General features: G+C 41.3%; 2 protein-coding genes across 4 annotated transcripts; both read right to left on the bottom strand.

Moving 5' to 3' along the window:
• Nucleotides 1-232: 232 nt before the first annotated feature.
• Nucleotides 233-13172, bottom strand: LOC119230184 (interferon-induced GTP-binding protein Mx-like). Of its 3 annotated transcripts, none has more exons than XM_062563806.1 (12): nucleotides 12898-13167; nucleotides 11472-11609; nucleotides 11213-11367; nucleotides 10928-11066; nucleotides 2540-2738; nucleotides 2354-2432; nucleotides 2148-2270; nucleotides 1913-2054; nucleotides 1683-1841; nucleotides 1454-1530; nucleotides 1132-1377; nucleotides 233-1029 (listed from the first exon to the last, which is right to left on the bottom strand). In XM_062563806.1, the coding sequence occupies exons 1-12, from the start codon at nucleotides 13085-13087 to the stop codon at nucleotides 805-807; spliced, it is 1872 nt and encodes a 623-aa protein (XP_062419790.1). In that variant the 5' UTR covers nucleotides 13088-13167; the 3' UTR covers nucleotides 233-804. The 3 variants fall into 3 exon arrangements, with proteins under 3 accessions (XP_062419790.1, XP_062419792.1, XP_062419791.1); XM_062563808.1 differs by lacking the exons at nucleotides 2354-2432; nucleotides 2540-2738 and adding exons at nucleotides 10463-10541; nucleotides 10638-10836 and having other exon boundaries at nucleotides 12898-13166; XM_062563807.1 differs by lacking the exons at nucleotides 233-1029; nucleotides 1132-1377; nucleotides 1454-1530; ... (3 more) ...; nucleotides 2354-2432; nucleotides 2540-2738 and adding exons at nucleotides 5503-7043; nucleotides 8756-8974; nucleotides 9046-9122; ... (3 more) ...; nucleotides 10463-10541; nucleotides 10638-10836 and having other exon boundaries at nucleotides 12898-13172.
• A 535-nt stretch (nucleotides 13173-13707) lies between these two features.
• On the bottom strand, nucleotides 13708-20543 carry LOC119230185 (interferon-induced GTP-binding protein Mx-like). The gene is made up of 12 exons (XM_037491247.2): nucleotides 20249-20543; nucleotides 18697-18834; nucleotides 18438-18592; nucleotides 18153-18291; nucleotides 17863-18061; nucleotides 17688-17766; nucleotides 17474-17596; nucleotides 17242-17383; nucleotides 16869-17027; nucleotides 16687-16763; nucleotides 16397-16615; nucleotides 13708-14443 (listed from the first exon to the last, which is right to left on the bottom strand). Exons 1-12 carry the CDS (start codon nucleotides 20433-20435, stop codon nucleotides 14093-14095), a joined length of 1968 nt encoding a protein of 655 aa, XP_037347144.2. The 5' UTR covers nucleotides 20436-20543; the 3' UTR covers nucleotides 13708-14092.
• Nucleotides 20544-20710: the final 167 nt, after the last annotated feature.

Raw genomic sequence — 20710 nt, 5'->3', positions numbered from 1 at the left:
AAGTCGGGACTGACTAAGCTTTTTATTTACATCACTGATGCAGCGACTTCGTTGCTGGAGGTGGAGGACCACCTGCTTATTGATAACTTGGTTAGGCTGTTCTAGATTTCTAGAATTATTAGGGATTACATTGCCTCTGGTGCTTTGTTGTGAAACAAATGTGCCTCTTGGCCACTAGGTGGTACAGTTTCATGCAAATCTGTGTGAAGTTTGCCACATCAAAACAAAGTCATTACCAGGCACTAAGTATTTTATTTTGTCATGCAAAATATTTAATCAGATCCCATTAAGCATCTTCAAATTAATAGAATATTGAATATTTTAGTATCCCTTTTTGAATTACAGAAGGAGTACATTATACAGTACAGTAAAACAACCCCACAATGACAGATGTAAGAAAATGTGTACATTCTACACTGGGTAGTATAAAAAAATTGGACAGCAATACTTCATTATTGATGTATTTGACAAATAAAAGCGGGATCGCAGACGTATGCTGAAGGGCTTTGGCCCTACATGCACAGTTCATGTTGGTTTAGGAGCCCACTAAGGCCATAGTCTTAGCCTAAAATACACATCTGTTCAGCTAACCCGTAAGGACTCATTTATTGTAATGCCAAGATATAAAAAAAAGAAAGTACAATGGATTAACTAATTGTGCAACTGAATATTTTCAATAAACATTGTTTATGGTCCGTAGTATACCTCTAGACTTTGACACGAGCAAACCAGAAGAAAAAATATGACATGAATTTTATGATCCCCCAACACTGCAGCTCAAACTGTGCCTATGCCTGAGCTCTACTAGAACTCCACCAGGAACTTGCGGGCCTTGGTGAGGCGCTTAAGGCGACTCTGTAAATTAGCCCTCTTGGTGCCTACGTCAAAATCCTCCCTCAGCAAGAAGTCAAAACTCTCCTTGTCTTGAAGCATCAGCAGCATTTCCTTCTGCAGCTGGACAGCAGACTCCTGCAACATCTGGTAGCGGATGACCAGCGGGATCTGGTCAGCCAGGCGCTGGGCGGCGATCTGAAAGAGGAAAAAGAAACAAAACTCAAGCGGCAGCCGAACAAGGCTCTTAATGTTTCTGTCATTGTTTTTTCAGGAGTCATTGGTCTACATTGAACGTACTTTGTAATATGATTGAAGGTGCAGCATCAGCTCCTGGATTGTCGCATGATTGTCCATGCTATATACAATACTTCTGTCTTCATAGTTTCGTTCTTCTTCTTCGTCAACCTCTTCCTTCTTCCTGTCACTCAAACTGTTGCTGTATGTCCGGTCCTGAGAGTAAACAAGCAGCTCCATCTTGAACTGAGTTCTCAACGTTGATTCAGCAGTGGACTCTTTCTCTTGCTTGATGGCTTCGATCTTCGTCTAGAAAATAAGATTCTGGTTACTCTGAACAACAAACAAGAACAATGCTTATTAATCTTGCAGACACTCATAGTACCTTGGCAGTTTTAATGAGGTTAGGAAATCCAATGAAGCTACTCTGGGCCAGCTGAATGAAAGCCTTTCTAACAGCATCTGGAGGAAATGGGAGATACAAGAAGATGAAGCAGATCGATCTCCACGAGCACCTCACTGGTAGCAGGAAAGTACCAAGAGAAAACTTGAATACTAACGAAAAAACACAATACTGGACAAATCTGTCATATATTCAGTCATACTATTCTCACCGCTTATATCCTTGAGCTTCTTGACAGCTGGTTCTTCCAGCTGTTTGATTTGCTCCTTGACCATAACCTCAAAGGTCTTGTAGTTGATGAAGCCAGGCAGTTCTCTTCCACGGTACTTCTCCTCATATCCGCACACCTCTTTCTCAATCCTCTTGTTAACTGTAACACACCGGAAATGTTTCAGAGTCCTGCTGGTGGAAATCCGTCGATCAGACCGAACCGATACGTACACTTATCTCCTGAGTGGTCCAGGTGGGCATTCCACTTCCCAAACTCTTCTCGGAGTGTAGAAAAGACATTGAGCTTGTCTCCACACTTGAGCTCCTCTCCTGTAGTGAGGCTGATGACATCCTGTGTGAATTCGGTCACTTTCTGCAGCCCAAACATGATCAAACAAATTAATACATGGTGGTAAGCATTTGTCTTTGTAGCCAGGTGAAAGTTATGAAGAATTAGGGAGCTCACATCCATGAGGAAGAAAAGTCTTTCAGCTGCATCAGTTGGGGGTCCGACGCCGTATCTCTCCATATCTCTTTGAGTCTCTGCTAGTTTCTCCTCTATCTGCTCTTCCAGCCGTGGCAGAGTTATCTGCAAAATGAAAAATGGGTAAACAAATGTAACAACCACAGCCTGCAAGGTAATGTATAGCACACTGAATTTTAAGTACTAACCTCAATGTGATGCACTAGCTCAAGTGTGAGTTTCTCAGCAAGTTTAGGAATACCAGCATGGCCATCATTGTACAGAGTGCTTGAGCAAGAAGAAAAAGCGTATTATATATTTTATGTGTAATGCAAATCCCAGAACTAATAATTCACCATTAAAAAAGGGGGTTAACCAAAAAAGAAGTAACTTACTCAAAATGCACATGTTCTTGGAAGAAGACCTTTTCTCTCTCTGTGGCTTCAGTAAGAGTCACCCTGTCAGTGATCTCCTTCTGACCCCTGCACCTGACGATCATGTAGCCCTTCTTCAGGTGGATGATCTCATTACAGACAACATCAACCACTGTCTCCTCTGCGCCTTTGTCCACCAGGTCGGGTTTGGTCAAGATACCTGAGAGACAGAAGCTCAATGTTTCCCGACATCCACAGAAGTATGATACACCAAAAATGTAAATCACGCAATCTGGATATCGTGATTACATTACATTACATTACATGTCATTTAGCTGCAGGGCCGGCGCTAGCCATTTGGGTGCCCTAAGCGCAAATGCTTGGTGGTGCCCCCCCCAACCAACGAACCAACCAACCACCACCACCATTCAGAATGTCTTAGTTAGGTTCTCTTTATTCCCCAAATAACTTCTAAACATAAATAATTTACATAAACAAACATGAAAAGAAATAAATTATATAAAAGATAAAATTATAAATTATAAATACCAAATACCACCACAATTACTAAAAACACAGATTTGGAAGTGAACATTGTAAATGCAGAAAGTATTCAAGTATATAACCGTGTAAGTAATAATGTGCACATTTCTTCAGTAAATAATATACATAAGTGCAAATAATAATAATAAAGTGCAAACTGCACAGTAGAATTTACTTTACCATCTCTATAAAAGAGACCATTCTGCTATCCGATAGAACAATATTACAAACATTTTCACTACCATCAGTTGTCAAAGGCCCTACAGAGGCACACGCCTGCATTTCCTAGCTGCAAAATCAGCTCTCAGGTCATATGACAGTTTCTGAGCCACGTCCCCATTGATGCTGATGACAGCCAGACCACTTAAACGTTCCTGCCCCATTGATGAGCGCAGGTACGTTTTGATTAGTTTGAGCTTTGAAAAGCTTCGTTCAGCAGAGGCAACTGTGACAGGGAGAGTCAGTGCAATACGAAGAGCAATCCACAGATTGGGATATACCTCTTGAAGCTGATTGTTATGCAAAAACGTAAACGATAACATGAAAAACAAATGATAACAGAAACGGTAACAGAAACTTCGGGCGGCCCGCGGACGAGTACCGAATACGACCCACGGCGGTCCGTGCGGACATTATGAGCGCGAGTACATGTGGGCAGCCGGCCGCCCGGTGACCGCTAGCGAGACAAAGTTCGGGGACCCCTGATTTAAAACATTGTCTTAGCTGAGAGCGACGCGCGAGCATCATCCCGCTGTCTCTTTTTTCCGCCCCTGACTCTTGACGCCTTTTCGAAGCCGTTTCAAAGCAGTCTGCCACATTTGAGATTTGAGGCATAATCGAACAAACCACTGGGAGGTGGGGGGGGGGGGCGCACAGGAGGTTCCCTTTTTCTAGACTAATTTGGTCTAGGCCTATTACTTTTGTATTGATTTTGCATATTAACATGCTTTAGAAATATTGTATTTGTTATTTATACTAGTAGCCTACTGTGATGATTTTTCACGTCCCAGATTTTTTGGTGCCCCCCCAGGCACTTGGTGCCCTACGCGCAGCGCGTGATGTGCGTGTGCGGAGCGCCGGCACTGTTTAGCTGACGCTTTTATCCAAAGGGACTTACAATAAGTGCATTTCCACATAGAGATACAGACTCAGAAGAACAAGTAACAAGAAAGCAATTTTCATCAAATAAGCAGTTTCAAAACATGTTATAGAAAAGTGCCATTATGAGTACAATTTAAGGTTTGTTAGTGTTTTAGTCTTTTAACTCACCACTCCCTCTTGGCAGAGCCACCCCCGACAGCGCCTCCAACACGGAGCTCTTCCCCGAGCTCTGGTCTCCGATCACGGCGATAGCAGGCAGCGCCAAGTCCTTCTCTACTCCCAGAGAGCGAAGAGAGTCGATGAGGTCGATGCAGGGACGCACCTTCTCCTCGTACTGTTGGTTCAGAGTGTTCATGATGGTGACTGCGTGAATCCCGGCGGGAAAATGTGTGGAACGAGGTACAAGTTGATCGGATGCCCGAAACGTCAATGCGACAGAAGGATGCAGCAGAGGACGGAAATGAAAGTTAAACTAGGTTTCGTTTCCTTAGCTTTCAGTTGTGTTACCTGGAGACCTGGATATAATTGGTGTTACCTGTGAAACGAGAATAATAGGCGAAAATATTTAAACAACAAAGCAAAGCGTCAACAACTGCAGAACAGTCAAATATTGCATCACGTTGTCGGGTAATCGTCGTTTGAATGAAGCACGAAGAGATTTACAAATGTAAATTCATTAAAAAGTCCTGCTGGTCTAATATGTGGCCCTGTTAACTCAAGATCATAAACAAGATCCGATTTCACTGTTGGTGGTGTTTGGTGAAAGCTGTTGTGCTGGTATATGATGTGCAACGAAACGCATCGTTTTCCCTAAAACTGTAGCTGACTTCCATCTCTTTCCGTCATTCAGGTTGTTGGTCACACCTGAGCAGGAAATAAAGAATCAGCACCTCAACAGGGATCCCCTAGGTTTTTTCTAATTCAACTATTTCCACACATACTGACTTTACTGATTGCGGATAGGGTTATCACGATACCAAAATGATGACTTCAATCAGGGCCGGGTCTAAGCAGGGGCAAGGGGGGGCCTGGCCCCCCTCAAATAAATGTTGTGCCCCCTCAAACTAAATCAATCGATTAGACATGGTAAATGGTGCTCGAGCACAATACCCCCTCAAGATTTGTGGCTGCCCCCTCATACATGCCTGTCTAGACCCAGCCCTGACTTCTATACTATACCTGCCAAAATACTACAATACCCGATACTTTCGATACGATACCACAAATAAGATACTGGAATATTTATCTATGATAGTAATAAATAAATCTGTAAAGTTCAAAGTAAATTACAGGCAGCTGTGGTTGTCAGAAAATACAGTACACAATTGTTTGGAATGGATTTTAACTTCTGCTTTTACTCAATCACAAAGGAAATATAAAATAAAGTCATTTGCAAATTAAGATACAGTCCTCCTGAAGAAACAGCATGTGTCCCTAAAGGTTGATCAAGAGTAACGAATCACTGCGTTCAGACTTGACTGAAGAGGTCACACAACCCGGTGTGTGGATAATTTTCAGGATCAAAATCTAAATGTCCCTTCCTTTATTTTTTCCCATATCTTTTGTTAATTTTAATTAAAAATTTAATTAATTTTAATTTTCTTATGTACATGGAAAAGTGGATGGGCTTGCTTAATGCAAATGTTTTATTTTACTGAAAAACAACATTACCAAACAGTGCGGTACAAAATAAAATAATAAAGTGCAGATTTCAGGTAAACAAGGACACAGCCTAGTGCAGTTAAACAGCAGTCATCCATCCGCCCCCCTAAGAAAACGCCAATTTCACAATAAAAAAATTGACGTTGTTAAAATGGGTTTGCATTAACGTTGTTAATAATGCTTTTAACCGACATATATATATATATGTAGTACAGTTAATCTGCACAAACAAACCCGGATAAACCTTTGTAGTTTGAGAGCTACAACTTACATTGAATGCCATGTCTTCTGTAACACACTGACAAATACAATATGCTTTGAGCATCAGCATGTTGGTTCAATTTTTCTGTTTCTTGTTATGATGACTGGGCTTAAACTGTATTTTGAAAGTAACGTGCGGTTTCAATAAGATTTCTACTTTATTTATTGTACTAAAAACATAACTTGTTCATTTGGATAACAATGTAAAACCCAATGTAACAAATAATAAACCTCTCCACAACCATGAATGTATGTGCCGAGCTGAAAAATAAAATCATACGTTTATGCCAAAACTGCCTCTCAAACTACCAGCTATGTGCAAGCCTTTGGTAGGGGATTGCAGCACTATTTATAATAAATAAAAAAGGAATATTACAAAATAGAAAAGGAATTGAGTTAATACACTAATACACAGAATTTAGGTAAACCTTTTGAGTGTGGATGTTGGATGCTGAAAATAGAAACATTATGTTTTTATTTTCTCATTTCCATTAGAAAGTCCGTTCCAAAAATCTTGCTTTATTTTAGTCTTTGATCTGTGTATACTTTGTTGAAATGTAAATACAGATCTAAATTGTCAATTAACCATTTAGCTGTCAGAATTTTGTGCATTTTTGCTCTTCGCAGCAGTTGCCATCACGGCGGTGGATGTGGGGGGTACTGGGTGGGTTGTTGTGTAGCTTCCCTGCTTGGGACCAAACCTACGCCCTTGGTTGAAGTTGGATGTGTTCAGACTAAAGTCAGTTAACAGAATTCGTGCCGCTGACAATCGCTCTATGCAATTCTGATGGCGGATTCTTTCTGTTTTTATGCCACAGTCCTCATGAAGGAACAGCTCTGTGTTCTCCTTGTTTTGCAGCATTTGCAGCATCTCCCTCTGCAGCTGGACGGCAGACTCCTGCATCACCTGGTAGCGGATGATCAGCGGGATCTGGTCAGCCAGCCGCTGACCAGCAATCTGTGGTGAAGGAAGGTAAAAGTCGGGGTGTCATGCGTATGTGTATCCGTCAAAATAACAAAATGATTTGTAGTTGGTTGAGACCATTAGTGTATGTGGTTTGTATTGGAAGTTGTAAGAAATAATCTACTCTGCTTATTTATATGCAATTATTCTCTACTGACATTCCTAGCCCTTATTGTTATAGGAGCTCAGTCAACTCTGTTGAGCTACTGAGGTGTCTCTACCTCCAGGATGACCTGGGTGACGCGTCGTTGATGAGATCTCTGCATGTTGCTGTCTGTTTTGCATCGTTGTGCGTGAAAGCATCAGATAAAAGTCCACTGGTATATGGTTGAAAGTCAGATCATTCCATTTTTACAACAGTTCGTAGTGGATTCCAACATCCGGTTTAGCGGTCAAAAAACATTTGCCCTTCCGGGGTCAAACACCTGACAAACACTGTGAATACACAACCTAAATACAGTGCCAATTAGTGCTTAGTGGACTGCCACCCAAGGTACACAACGGGGAACACAGTTACGACGTTACACTCATATTTGGCTCCTACACTTATGGTAAATTAATATTCGTAGCTGCCAATTTGTTTTATTTTAGCCATGTACTTAACCTAGTCTTTTAATAAAATTTGTTTGAACGTAGTGTGGCATCACAAGGGGACACGTGGTGGAAGGCTGCTACATTTCCAAACAGGATCGGTTTCCCCACCCCAAAATGCCGGCTGCCGCACTACAGCCCCCAGAAGGCCTCAGGGAACACCCAGCTGTAGGTGTTTAAGCCATTTAATTACGGCAGGATTTAAAAGCCAGAGCACCTGGCTGACAAAGGGGGATAATGAAAGAAGAGCAATGCGCTGGATGGGCAAAAATATGGGGCGCCTTTTGTAAAATGTCGCAAGTTCTAAAATCCTGCCCAGTTTTGGTACATTTAGCATTATCATATGAAAAAAAGCAGGACAATATTCATATGTTACCTTTTCTAAGTAATATATAAATGTTAAATGTAAATGTAAAGGTTAAATGTTATATATACATGTAAAATGTAACTGTAAATGTTAAATCCAAATCTAAATGTTAAATCTAAATGTAAATGTTAAATGTTGAGTCGAACAAAATTACAACTTTTATGGTAATTCATGCACCAAGCCAAGATGGCAAGTCCGAATGAAGTAGCTCTCGTCATAGAGAAGGGGTATCAACTAAATTCAGTTAGTTACAGTCCACTTTGATGTCACGCGGGCCGGACCAGTGAAACCATTGGGCATTTTTTTTCATATAATAATGCTAAATGTACCAAAACTGTGCAGGATTTTAAAACGTGCGACATTTTACAAACTGCGCCCCATACAAAAACAGTGCATTGGAGCACCCCGTGAGCCTTGAAGAAGGAAAATTGCGAAAGATCGGTAAGGAGGGAGGACTCCCTTGATCCCTCAGTAATGGGGACACTTTTTGTTTTTGAATTAAACCTGACAACGACTGTCGGTGACGTTATTTTTGCACTGCACCAACCTAGATTTCCATAGGGACCCCCCCACCCCCGCCGTGACGCTACAGTAGCTTTCAAAACAAGAAAAAGGTAAATTGTTAGTTTGATCTGCACATCCTTTTACTGATGTTTTGGGGGTTTTTTTAACATATTTTTCACTGTAAATATAATGTGTGATGTATTGAATAACGTCAAGTTCAGCATGTACTGTAGACCGCACTTACTTTGTAGTAAGACTGCAGGTGTTTAATCATCTCTCTCAGGGTGGCCCCACTGTCATTGCTGAATTTCAAACAAAGCTTATCTTCATCCCTCTTGCGCTTCACCAGCTTCTTGCTGTATCTGTTGTCCTGAGTGTAGACAATCATTTCCATCTTAAACTGAGTCTTCAGCATGGACTCTGCTGCAGTCGCCTTCTCCTTTGTGATGGTGTTGATCTTCACCTACAGGACATTCAAATGATCAATAAATATCCACAATGTTCAGTCACTCATATGGGAAATGGAAAGTATACCTGAGCAATTTTGATGAGATTAGGAAATCCAACAAGGCTGCTCTGTGCCAACTCAAACAGCTCTTTCATCACAAGGTCTAAAAAAGAAAGCACCATTTAGGCAATGCAAGATGTAAAAATAACTTTAAGGTGTTAAACATATTTCTGCCTTGCAATCATCGTAGCATCATAATATGACATGCCTGTCACTTCCTTGAGCTTCAGCACAGCCGGAACTTCCAGCTTTTTAATCTGCTCCTTGACCATGTCCTCAAAGGTCTTGTAGTTTATGAAACCCGGTAGTTCTCTCCCACGGTACCTCTTTTCGTACTGATTCACTTCTTTCTTAATCTTCTGGTTAACTGCAAAAGGGGGGATTTGGGACACAAAAAGTAGAACCAAAGAAGGTTGACACAGAGCTGTCAGTAATCGATACGACAGTCTGGGGAAATCTTTCATACTGTAGAGGCCCTAACGCATTTCCTTGGATGTGTTTTAAGCAACTATACGGGGAACAAGTTCAGACGTGTGTTCTGCCACAAATAAATTACTTTCCAGCGCGCTGAGTGTCTTCAAGTCATCTTTAATGTGTGCTCTGCATACAATGTCCAATGTCCATTTACTTGATTGTATTACATGGTTTGGTTAAAAGGACCACACAGTGTAAGACACCACCTCAATGCACTACACACGACACACAGTCAAAAACTGTTTGCTTCCCATCCACACCTGTGCTCATTAGCAGTCACCCACTTAAATGTGTTGTCATGTTACTGTGCCACCCTGTGGTCCAATGCAAGAACAGCACGTCCTAATTCACCCAGTGTTTCCCTCTAAATAAACAAAAGCCCCAAAACCTGCATTATGGCTCCAACACATACTGAAAAGGCAAATGACAAAAAAAATTACATTTTAGGTTAATATTTTGTAATATAGTAGCCTAGTATAGTAGCATATCCGCTACATAATGACCAAGTTGTTGATGTACTTACATATTCTTCCAAATTTTACTATAGTATTTTTCCAACCCGCAAACTGTCTTCGGAGTGTGGCAAAGATATTGAGTGGTTCTCCAAATTGGATTTCTTCCCCGGTGCTGAAGCTGATAGCATCCTTTGTAAACGCTGCCACTCTCTAAACAAAACCGGGTGAGATTCAGAAGTGTGCGATTTAAATCCAATGAAGGAGGTGCAGTGTTTTCTAAGTGACAGCAAGACAACTCACGTCAATGAGAAAACCGAGTTTCTCAGCTGCATCGAGTGGGGGTCCGCTGCCACATTTATCAAGCTTTTCCTGGGTCTCTGTTAGTTTCATCTCTATCTGCTTTTCCAGGTGAGGTAGAGTTCTCTGCAAATCACACATGTCAAACTGTTGAAACCTGAAATGGGTAAAGCAATTAAGAGCAAACCACTATGTCGAGGGACTGAGAAGTGTTCACTTGGATATGATGCACAAGCTCAAGGGTGAGTTTTTCTGCCAGTTTAGGAACCGTTGCATGGCCTTCATCGTAGAGAACCCTATAGAAAAAAATAAAACATTAATGAGTAGAAAGGTAAAAAACAGTGAAACTGAAAATCATTCGTTGCATATCTACACAGAGTTAATGAACTAACTTGAAAAGGGCATGATCCTGGAAGAAGGCTTTTTCTCTCTTTATAGCATCAGTAAGAGTCACCCTGTCAGTGATCTCCTTCTGACCCCTGCACCTGACGATCATGTAGCCCTTCTTCAGATGGATGACAAAATTACGGACAACATCAACCACTGTCTCCTCTGTGCCTTTGTCCACCAGGTCAGGCTTGGTCAAGATACCTGAGAGAGAGAAGGGCAAACGGACAGTGAACAATCTAATAGTCAAGTAACTTGTCCAAGTGGTTCCTTTTGTAGAATCATCCCCATTTACCCAAAGTCCTGTCTCCAGAAGGATCCACCTCCCGTGCCATCTTCAAAGCCTCTGTGGTTGCTATGTCCACGTTGGATGGAACAACCACCAAGCTGATGGTCTCTTGTTTTGTTATAAACTTCTGGATCAGTCTCTTTATCTGAAAGTATTTATTGCCATGGTTATATAGTTATAAATCACAGAACTAGCAAATCCCTACCACAAATCACACTGTCATTATGTTTTAACTTTCTATCAAATCAATTGCTCTTATGAAATTGTTTTGGTGACACTGAACAAGAATACCTGGTCTCCAATGTTCTCAGGCTGTCCCTTTACAGCCACCCTGGTGATGCCGGGCAGGTCAATGAGGGTCAGGTCAGGAACATCAGGAGAGGCGATCTCTAGACTGATGAGGTCATCACTGATCCCAACCCCGACCCCTGCCAATGTTTTCTGAGCTAGAGAGAGAAGACATGGTGGAAGTGTTGATCGCTCAAACCTAAAAAATCCGGAGCCTCACAATACTTTTGATACTGACATTATAGAAATGTGTATAATGTACCTTCTCGAATCATTTTTTCCACATCTGCTGGGTCTTTTATAACTTCTTCATGGCCCTTGTAGCTAATCTTCCCGTACCACGCTTCTCCTTCTCTCTTTCTCTTCATCTTCAGCTCGAGAGGACATCTCGTCACAATGCCTTAATTAATGAAGAGTGAAGGATGATCAGTGGAAATAGCAAATACAGCGTGCCTGGTGAAATTATGTAACTGAAGTCTGCTCTCTATAAATTATCACATCTTCATGACATACATGCTATTGAGGGCAATTTGAACATTTTGTTGACCAAAATGGAAAAAGCGACATTTCTGTAATAATGTTCAAAACAAGTGCCACGCTATGAATGCCTTTGTCATCACCTGCACCTCCCTTGTGTATTTAAGCCCTGTGAGTCCCTTGTCTGATGTCTGAGTACCCTGTTACGTGTCCCGTTAAGTTCCCCATGCAAGTCTTTTGTTGGGTTTCAAGTGCAGGTCCCTGTTTTTGTCTTTATTGTTTCCTCCTCCGTCTTGCCCTTTTTTGGTTGGAGTGTTTTTGAGTTTTTGCCTTTTATTTTGAATACTCGTGTCTGTGTCCTCCCTTCGTGTCCAAGACCCACCCGTGTGACAGCCTTCATGTCAGCCATTGAGGAGGCACTCAGATGCAGCTAGGACGGGCCAATGACTGCATGGCACTCCATCTCTAAATGTGGGAAATCCCTTTGATGTGGTTGGGGGAACATTTGATAAATGTTGGTTCTTGTAGAGTTTACTGAGTGTGGGTATGCCCCTGCTCTCTATAGTTTATAACATATAGTCATATTATAGCTTTATAAAGCTTATTTCGGTGTGTGGAATTCTTGCTTCCTTCATTTTTTGCTTTAAAGTTTCCTTGAACCAGCTCAACCACCATTTAGATTAAAGACATTCCATCTCCCAGTTCATAATGGAGACATGCTCACTGTTCTTTCTTTATTACATCACTTTCAGCTGGGTGTGGTTCTTAGCCTAAAAACAACGACTAAAACGTTCAATATATCTGAAACTTGGTGCTTAAAGAAAGTTCTTTATTTTTCCTTTAATCGACACATGGCACAAAGCTAAATTATCCATGCTTTATTTAATAAAAGGGTTTATTAAGATCAGCGATGATGGATCCAGGCCAAGCAATAGGTTCAGTTGTACTTTTCTCCAAAAGAAGAGAAATGCAAGTACTAGTTAATAGATTTTCAGTGATTACATTACATTACATTACATGTCATTTAGCTGACGCTTTTATCCAAAGGGACTTACAATAAGTGCATTTCCACATAGAGATACAGAGAGTCAGAAGAACAAGTAACAAGAAAGCACAATTTTCATCAAATAAGCAGTTTCAAAACACGTTATAGAAAAGTGCCATTATGAGTACAATTTAAGGTTTGTTAGTGTTTTAGTCTTTTAACTCACCACTCCCTCTTGGCAGAGCCACCCCCGACAGCGCCTCCAACACGGAGCTCTTCCCCGAGCTCTGGTCTCCGATCACGGCGATAGCAGGCAGCGCCAAGTCCTTCTCTACTCCCAGAGAGCGAAGAGAGTCGATGAGGTCGATGCAGGGACGCACCTTCTCCTCGTACTGTTGGTTCAGAGTGTTCATCATGGTGACTGCGTGAATCCCGGCGGGAAAATGTGTGGAACGAGGTACAAGTTGATCGGATGCCCGAAACGTCAATGCGACAGAAGGATGCAGCAGAGGACGGAAATGAAACTAGGTTTCGTTTCTTAGCTTTCAGTTGTGTTACCTATGACACGAGAATAAACACTAGGGGAAAATATTTAAACAACAAAGCAAAGCGTCAACAACTGCTTCATTGTATTGAAGCGGATGCAGACAGTTAAATATTGCATCACGTTGTCGGGTAATCGTCGTTTGAATGAAGCACATTTAGCAGCTTTAACCCAACAGCACCTGAAAGCACTAATGTTGTACATTTCGAGGTACTTGTTTTTCACTTGAGTTCTTCCATTTAATGCTACATTCTACTTCTGGTGATTTTCCAGTGCTACTTCCGGTCCTGACCTTGAGATGTAGACAGCTTTAATGTGATGTGGTGCTGCATGAGGGCAAGAACATGGCACACCAAACACTCTGATGTGGGCCTTAGCACAGTTAATCTGCACAAACTAACCCCAATAAAAAGTGAGAACTACAACTTCTATTTTAATGCATGTGTTCTGTAACACACTGACACATTCATTAATGACAAAAGGACATGTGTTTTTTTTCTTCTTCTTTATTATTCTACTGCAAGATAACAACACATTGATTAACAATGTAAAACCCAATGTAACAAATAATAGCTATGTGCAAGCCTTTGCTGAGGGATTGCAGCAATCTTGCTGCAAAATAAAACAAGGAATACTACAGAATATAAAAGGAAAAAAGTTATTACACAGAATTTAGGTAAACCTTTTGAGTGTCGATGTTGGATGTTGAAAACCAAAATATTGTTTTATGTTTTTTCTCATTTCCATTAGAAAGTCTGTTCCAAAATCATGCTATATTTTAGTTTTTGATCTGTGTATACTCTGTTGAAATGTAAATACAGATCTAAAGTATTAGGTTAAATAACCCTTTGGCTGTCAGAATTTAGTGTTAGTATTTTTATCTTTTGCGTTTTGCAGCAGTTGCCATCACGGCGGTGGATGTGGGGGGTACTGGGTGGGTTGTTGTGTAGCTTCCCTGCTTGGGACCAAACCTACGCCCTTGGTTGAAGTTGGATGTGTTCAGACTAAAGTCAGTTAACAGAATTCGTGCCGCTGACAATCGCTCTATGCAATTCTGATGGCGGATTCTTTCTGTTTTTATGCCACAGTCCTCATGAAGGAACAGCTCTGTGTTCTCCTTGTTTTGCAGCATTTGCAGCATCTCCCTCTGCAGCTGGACGGCAGACTCCTGCATCACCTGGTAGCGGATGATCAGCGGGATCTGGTCAGCCAGCCGCTGACCAGCAATCTGTGGTGAAGGAAGGTAAAAGTCGGGGTGTCATGCGTATGTGTATCCGTCAATATAACAAAATGACTTGTAGTTGGTTGAGACCATTAGTGTATGTGGTTTGTATTGGAAGTTTTTTAGAAATAATCGACTCTGCTTATACAGCGGGTGAAATAATTATTGAACACGTCACCATTTTCTCAGTGAATATATTTCCAAAGGAGCTATTGACATGAAGTTTTCACCAGATGTTGGTAACAACCCAAGTAATACATACATACATGTGAAATGACACGGGGAAAAAGTATTGAACACATGAAGAAAGGGAGGTGCAAAAAGGTATGGAAAGCAAGACAACAGCTGAAAACTATCAGTAATGAAAAAGCAATCTAGACCCTTGTCAGTGCAAATTAATATCAGCTGGTTCAGTCCCAACTGATGGCCTGGAAAAAGGTCTCATTGCCCAAGTGTCCCACAAGACACATCCCATGATGGCTAAAAGCAAAGAGTTGTCTCAAGACCTTTGCAACCTAATTGTTGCAAAACACATTGATGGCCTTGGTTATAGGTGCATTTCTATGCTTCTGAATGATCCAGTGAGCACTGTTGGGGCCATAATACGGAAGTGGAAAGACAATCATTTCACCATAAATTTGTTTCGACCAGGTGCTCCTCGCAAGATTTCTGACAGTAGTGAAAAGAATAATCACAAGAGTTGTCCAAGAGCCAAGGACCACTTGTGGAGAGCTTCAAAAAGACCTGCAATTAGCAGGTACTGTTGTCTCAAAGAAAACAATAAGTAATGACTCCACCACCATGGCCTGTGTGCGCGCTCACCACGCAAGACTCTGTTGATGGGAAAGAAGCATGTTGAAACTCGTTTAAAATTTGCTGCACAACATTTGGAAAAGCCAGTGAAATACTGGGAGAATGTAGCGTGGTCAGACGAGAGCCACATTGAACTGTTTGGATGCCATAATACACACCATGTTTGGAGGAGAAATGGCACTGCACATCACCCTAAAAACACCACACCAACAGTGAAGATTGGAGGTGGGAACATCATGGTGTGGAGGCTGCTTTTCAGCAAATGGTTCTGGCAAACTTCACATTATTGAAGGAAGGATGAACCTTCCCACCAGGATGATGAAGATGAAACGAGGGTGGACATTTCAGCAAAACAATGATTTGTTTTGCTGAAAACAAATCATTTCCCCCCCACAGCCAAGGAAACTCAACTGGTTTCAAAGAAAGAAAATAAAGCTGCTAGAATGGCCCAGCCAATCACCTGACTTAAATCCCATTGAAAATCTATGGAAAGAACTGAAGGTCAAGGTTCATAGTAGAGGCCCACGGAACTTTCAAGATTTGAAGACTGTTTGTGTGGAAGAATGAGCCAAAATCCCACCGGAGCAAAGCATGCGACTAGTTTCTCAAGACAGGAGGCGTCTTGAAGCTGTCATTACCAACAAAGGCTTTTGTACAAAGTATTGAATAAATATCAGTAAGCGTGTTCAATACTTTTCCCTGTGTCAATTTACATATTACACATAACTTTATTTCTGAACTTTTGTTTTGTTTTCTTTGTATGTATGTATGTATTACTTGGGTTGTTAGCAACATCTGGTGAAAACTTCATGTCAATAGCTCCTTTGGAAATATATTTACTGAGAAAAATGGTGACATGTTCAATACTTATTTCACCCGCTGCATATATCCATTTGTTCTCTACTGACATTCATAGCCCTTATATTAAATGGATATTCTTACCTGCCAATTTGTTTTATTTTAGGCATGTACTAAACTTAGTCTTTTAATAAAATGTATTTAAACATAAATTTCCAAACAATTATATCGGTGAAAGGAGGTGCAGATCAAACTAAATGTGCTTTCTTTACGACCTTTTTGAGGTAAATGTAATGTGTGATGTATTAAATATTATGAAGTACAGCATGTACTGTAGACCACACTTACTTTGTAGTAAGACTGCAGGTGTTTAATCATCTCTCTCAGGGTGGCCCCACTGTCATTGCTGAATTTCAAACACAGCATATCTTCATCCCTCTTGCGCTTCACCAGCTTCTTGCTGTATCTGTTGTCCTGAGTGTAGACAATCATTTCCATCTTAAACTGAGTCTTCAGCATGGACTCTGCTGCAGTCGCCTTCTCCTTTGTGATGGTGTTTATCTTCACCTACAGGACATTCAAATGATCAATAAATATCCACAATGTTCAGTCACTCATATGGGAAATGGAAAGTATACCTGAGCAATTTTGATGAGATTAGGAAATCCAACAAGGCTGCTCTGTGCCAACTCAAACAGCTCTTTCATCACAAGGTCTAAAAAAGAAAGTACAACTCAGGCAATGCAAGATGTAAAAAGAACTTTAAGGTGTTAAACATATTTCTGCCTTGCAATCATCGTAGCATCATAATATGACATGCCTGTCACTTCCTTGAGCTTCAGCACAGCCGGAACTTCCAGCTTTTTAATCTGCTCCTTGACCATGTCCTCAAAGGTCTTGTAGTTTATGAAACCCGGTAGTTCTCTCCCACGGTACCTCTTTTCGTACTGATTCACTTCTTTCTCAATCTTCTGGTTAACTGCGAAAGGGGGGATTTGGGACACAAAAAGTAGAACCAAAGAAGGTTGACACAGAGCTGTCAGTAATCGATACGACAGTCTGGGGAAATCTTTCATACTTACAAGGGAAATGAGAAAAAACTGTATTTACATTTTAGGTTAATATTTTGTAATATAGTAGCCTAGTATAGTAGCATATCCGCTACATAATGACCATGTTGTTGATGCACTTACATATTATTCCAGAATTCTCTATGTTATTTTTCCAACCCGTAAACTGTTCTCGGAGTGTGGCAAAGATATTGAGTTGGCCTCCAAATTGGATTTCTTCCCCGGTGCTGAAGCTGATAGCATCCTTTGTAAACGCTGCCACTCTCTAAACAAAACCGGGTGAGATTCAGAAGAGTGCGATTTAAATCCAATGAAGGAGGTGCAGTGTTTTCTAAGTGACAGCAAGACAACTCACGTCAATGAGAAAACCGAGTTTCTCAGCTGCATCGAGTGGGGGTCCGCTGCCACATTTATCAAGCTTTTCCTGGGTCTCCGTTAGTTTAATCTCTATCTGATTTTCCAGGTGAGGTAGAGTTCTCTGCAAATCACACATGTCAAACTGTTGAAACCTGAAATGGGTAAAGCAATTAAGAGCAAACCACTATGTCGAGGCACTGAGAAGTGTTCACTTGGATATGATGCACAAGCTCAAGGGTGAGTTTTTCTGCCAGTTTAGGAACCGTTGCATGGCCTTCATCGTAGAGAACCCTATAGAAAAAAATAAAACATTAATGAGTAGAAAGGTAAAAAACAGTGAAACTGAAAATCATTCGTTGCATATCTACACAGAGTTAATGAACTAACTTGAAAAGGGCATGATCCTGGAAGAAGGCCTTTTCTCTCTTTATAGCATCAGTAAGAGTCACCCTGTCAGTGATCTCCTTCTGACCCCTGCACCTGACGATCATGTAGCCCTTCTTCAGATGGATGACAAAATTACGGACAACATCAACCACTGTCTCCTCTGTGCCTTTGTCCACCAGGTCAGGCTTGGTCAAGATACCTGAGAGAGAGAAGGGCAAACGGACAGTGAACAATCTAATAGTCAAGTAACTTGTCCAAGTGGTTCCTTTTGTAGAATCATCCCCATTTACCCAAAGTCCTGTCTCCAGAAGGATCCACCTCCCGTGCCATCTTCAAAGCCTCTGTGGTTGCTATGTCCACGTTGGATGGAACAACCACCAAGCTGATGGTCTCTTGTTTTGTTATAAACTTCTGGATCAGTCTCTTTATCTGAAAGTATTTATTGCCATGGTTATATAGTTATAAATCACAGAACTAGCAAATCCCTACCACAAATCACACTGTCATTATGTTTTAACTTTCTATCAAATCAATTGCTCTTATGAAATTGTTTTGGTGACACTGAACAAGAATACCTGGTCTCCAATGTTCTCAGGCTGTCCCTTTACAGCCACCCTGGTGATGCCGGGCAGGTCAATGAGGGTCAGGTCAGGAACATCAGGAGAGGCGATCTCTAGACTAATGAGGTCATCACTGATCCCAACCCCGACCCCTGCCAATGTTTTCTGAGCTAGAGAGAGAAGACATGGTGGAAGTGTTGATCGCTCAAACCTAAAAAATCCGGAGCCTCACAATACTTTTGATACTGACATTATAGAAATGTGTATAATGTACCTTCTCGAATCATTTTCTCCACATCTGCAGGGTCTTTTATAACTTCTTCATGGCCCTTGTAGCTAATCTTCCCGTACCACGCTTCTCCTTCTCTCTTTCTCTTCATCTTCAGCTCGAGAGGACATCTCGTCACAATGCCTTAATTAATGAAGAGTGAATGATGATCAGTGGAAATAGCAAATACAGCGTGCCTGGTGAAATTATGTAACTGAAGTCTGCTCTCTACAAATTATCACATCTTCATGACATTCATGCTATTGAGGGCAATTTGAACATTTTGTTGACCAAAGTGGAAAAAGCGACATTTCTGTAATAATGTTCAAAACAAGTGCCACGCTATGAATGCCTTTGTCACGGTTTGGCTCTGCTTCCTGTTTTATTTTGTAGTTTCATGTCTCTTGTGTTCCTGGTTAACTTCACTTCCGGCCTTGTCCTGTCTTCCCCTGTGATTGTCTGCTGTGTCAATGATCGTTTCCACCTGTGTTCAATCACCTGCACCTCCCTTGTGTATTTAAGCCCTGTGAGTCCCTTGTCTGATGTCTGAGTACCCCGTTATGTGTCCCGTCAAGTTCCCCATGCAAGTCGTTTGTTGGTTTTCAAGTGCAGGTCCCTGTTTTTGTTTTTATTGTTTCCTCCTTCGTCTTGCCCTTTTTTGGTTGGAGTGTTTTTGAGTTTTTGCCTTTTATTTTGAATACTCCGCATCTGTGTCCTCCCTTCGTGTCCAAGACCCACCCGTGTGACAGCCTTCATGTCAGCCATTGAGGAGGCACTCAGATGCAGCTAGGACGGGCCAATGACTGCATGGCACTCCATCTCTAAATGTGGGAAATCCCTTTGATGTGGTTGGGGGAACATTTGATAAATGTTGGTTCTTGTAGCGTTTACTGAGTGTGGGTATGCCCCTGCTCTCTATAGTTTATAACATATAGTTATATTATAGCTTTATAAAGCTTATTTCGGTGTGTGGAATTCTTGCTTCCTTCATTTTTTGCTTTAAATTTGCCTTGAACCAGCTCAACCACCATTTTAATAAAGACATTCCATCTCCCAGTTCATAATGGAGACATGCTCACTGTTCTTTCTTTATTACATCACTTTCAGCTGGGTGTGGTTCTTAGCCTAAAAACAACGACTAAAACGTTCAATATATCTGAAACTTGGTGCTTAAAGAAAGTTCTTTATTTTTCCTTTAATCGACACATGGCACAAAGCTAAATTATCCATGCTTTATTTAATAAAAGGGTTTGTTAAGATCAGCGATGATGGATCCAGGCCAAGCAATAGGTTCAGTTGTACTTTTCTCCAAAAGAAGAGAAATGCAAGTAGTTAATAGATTTTCAGTGATTACATTACATTACATGTCATTTAGCTGACGCTTTTATCCAAAGGGACTTACAATAAGTTCATTTCCACATAGAGATACAGAGAGTTAGAAGAACAAGTAACAAGAAAGCACAATTTTCATCAAATAAGCAGTTTCAAAACACGTTATAGAAAAGTGCCATTATGAGTACAATTTAAGGTTTGTTAGTGTTTTAGTCTTTTAACTCACCACTCCCTCTTGGCAGAGCCACCCCCGACAGCGCCTCCAACACGGAGCTCTTCCCCGAGCTCTGGTCTCCGATCACGGCGATAGCAGGCAGCGCCAAGTCCTTCTCTACTCCCAGAGAGCGAAGAGAGTCGATGAGGTCGATGCAGGGACGCACCTTCTCCTCGTACTGTTGGTTCAGAGTGTTCATGATGGTGACTGCGTGAATCCCGGCGGGAAAATGTGTGGAACGAGGTACAAGTTGATCGGATGCCCGAAACGTCAATGCGACAGAAGGATGCAGCAGAGGACGGAAATGAAACTAGGTTTCGTTTCCTTAGCTTTCAGTTGTGTTACCTATGAAACTGGATACATGGATATAATTTGTGTTACCCGTGAAACGAGAATAGGCGAAAATATTTAAACAACAAAGCAAAGCTTCAACAACTGCAGAACAGTCAAATATTGCATCACCTTGTCAGGTAA

This window comes from Pungitius pungitius, chromosome 8 (assembly GCF_949316345.1).
Source record: "Pungitius pungitius chromosome 8, fPunPun2.1, whole genome shotgun sequence".
NCBI lineage: Eukaryota > Metazoa > Chordata > Actinopteri > Perciformes > Gasterosteidae > Pungitius > Pungitius pungitius.
This window is presented reverse-complemented; position numbering and strand designations above follow the sequence as displayed.

Excerpts from the sequence above, each read along its gene's own strand:
- LOC119230184 (XM_062563807.1), bottom strand. The coding sequence starts at position 13,087 with ATGATGAACACTCTGAACCAACAGTACGAGGAGAAGGTGCGTCCCTGC. Across the intron at positions 10,159-10,248 it reads AACTCGGTTTTCTCATTGAC|AGAGTGGCAGCGTTTACAAA; the intron begins GTGAGTTGTCTT and ends GGTTTTGTTTAG. Across the intron at positions 7,044-8,755 it reads ACCTGCAGTCTTACTACAAA|ATTGCTGGTCAGCGGCTGGC; the intron begins GTAAGTGCGGTC and ends CCTTCACCACAG.
- LOC119230185 (XM_037491247.2), bottom strand. The coding sequence starts at position 20,435 with ATGAACACTCTGAACCAACAGTACGAGGAGAAGGTGCGTCCCTGCATC. Across the intron at positions 18,835-20,248 it reads GGCTCTGCCAAGAGGGAGTG|GCATTGTGACGAGATGTCCT; the intron begins GTGAGTTAAAAG and ends TCATTAATTAAG. Across the intron at positions 18,062-18,152 it reads TTCTGGAGACAGGACTTTGG|GTATCTTGACCAAGCCTGAC; the intron begins GTAAATGGGGAT and ends TCTCTCTCTCAG.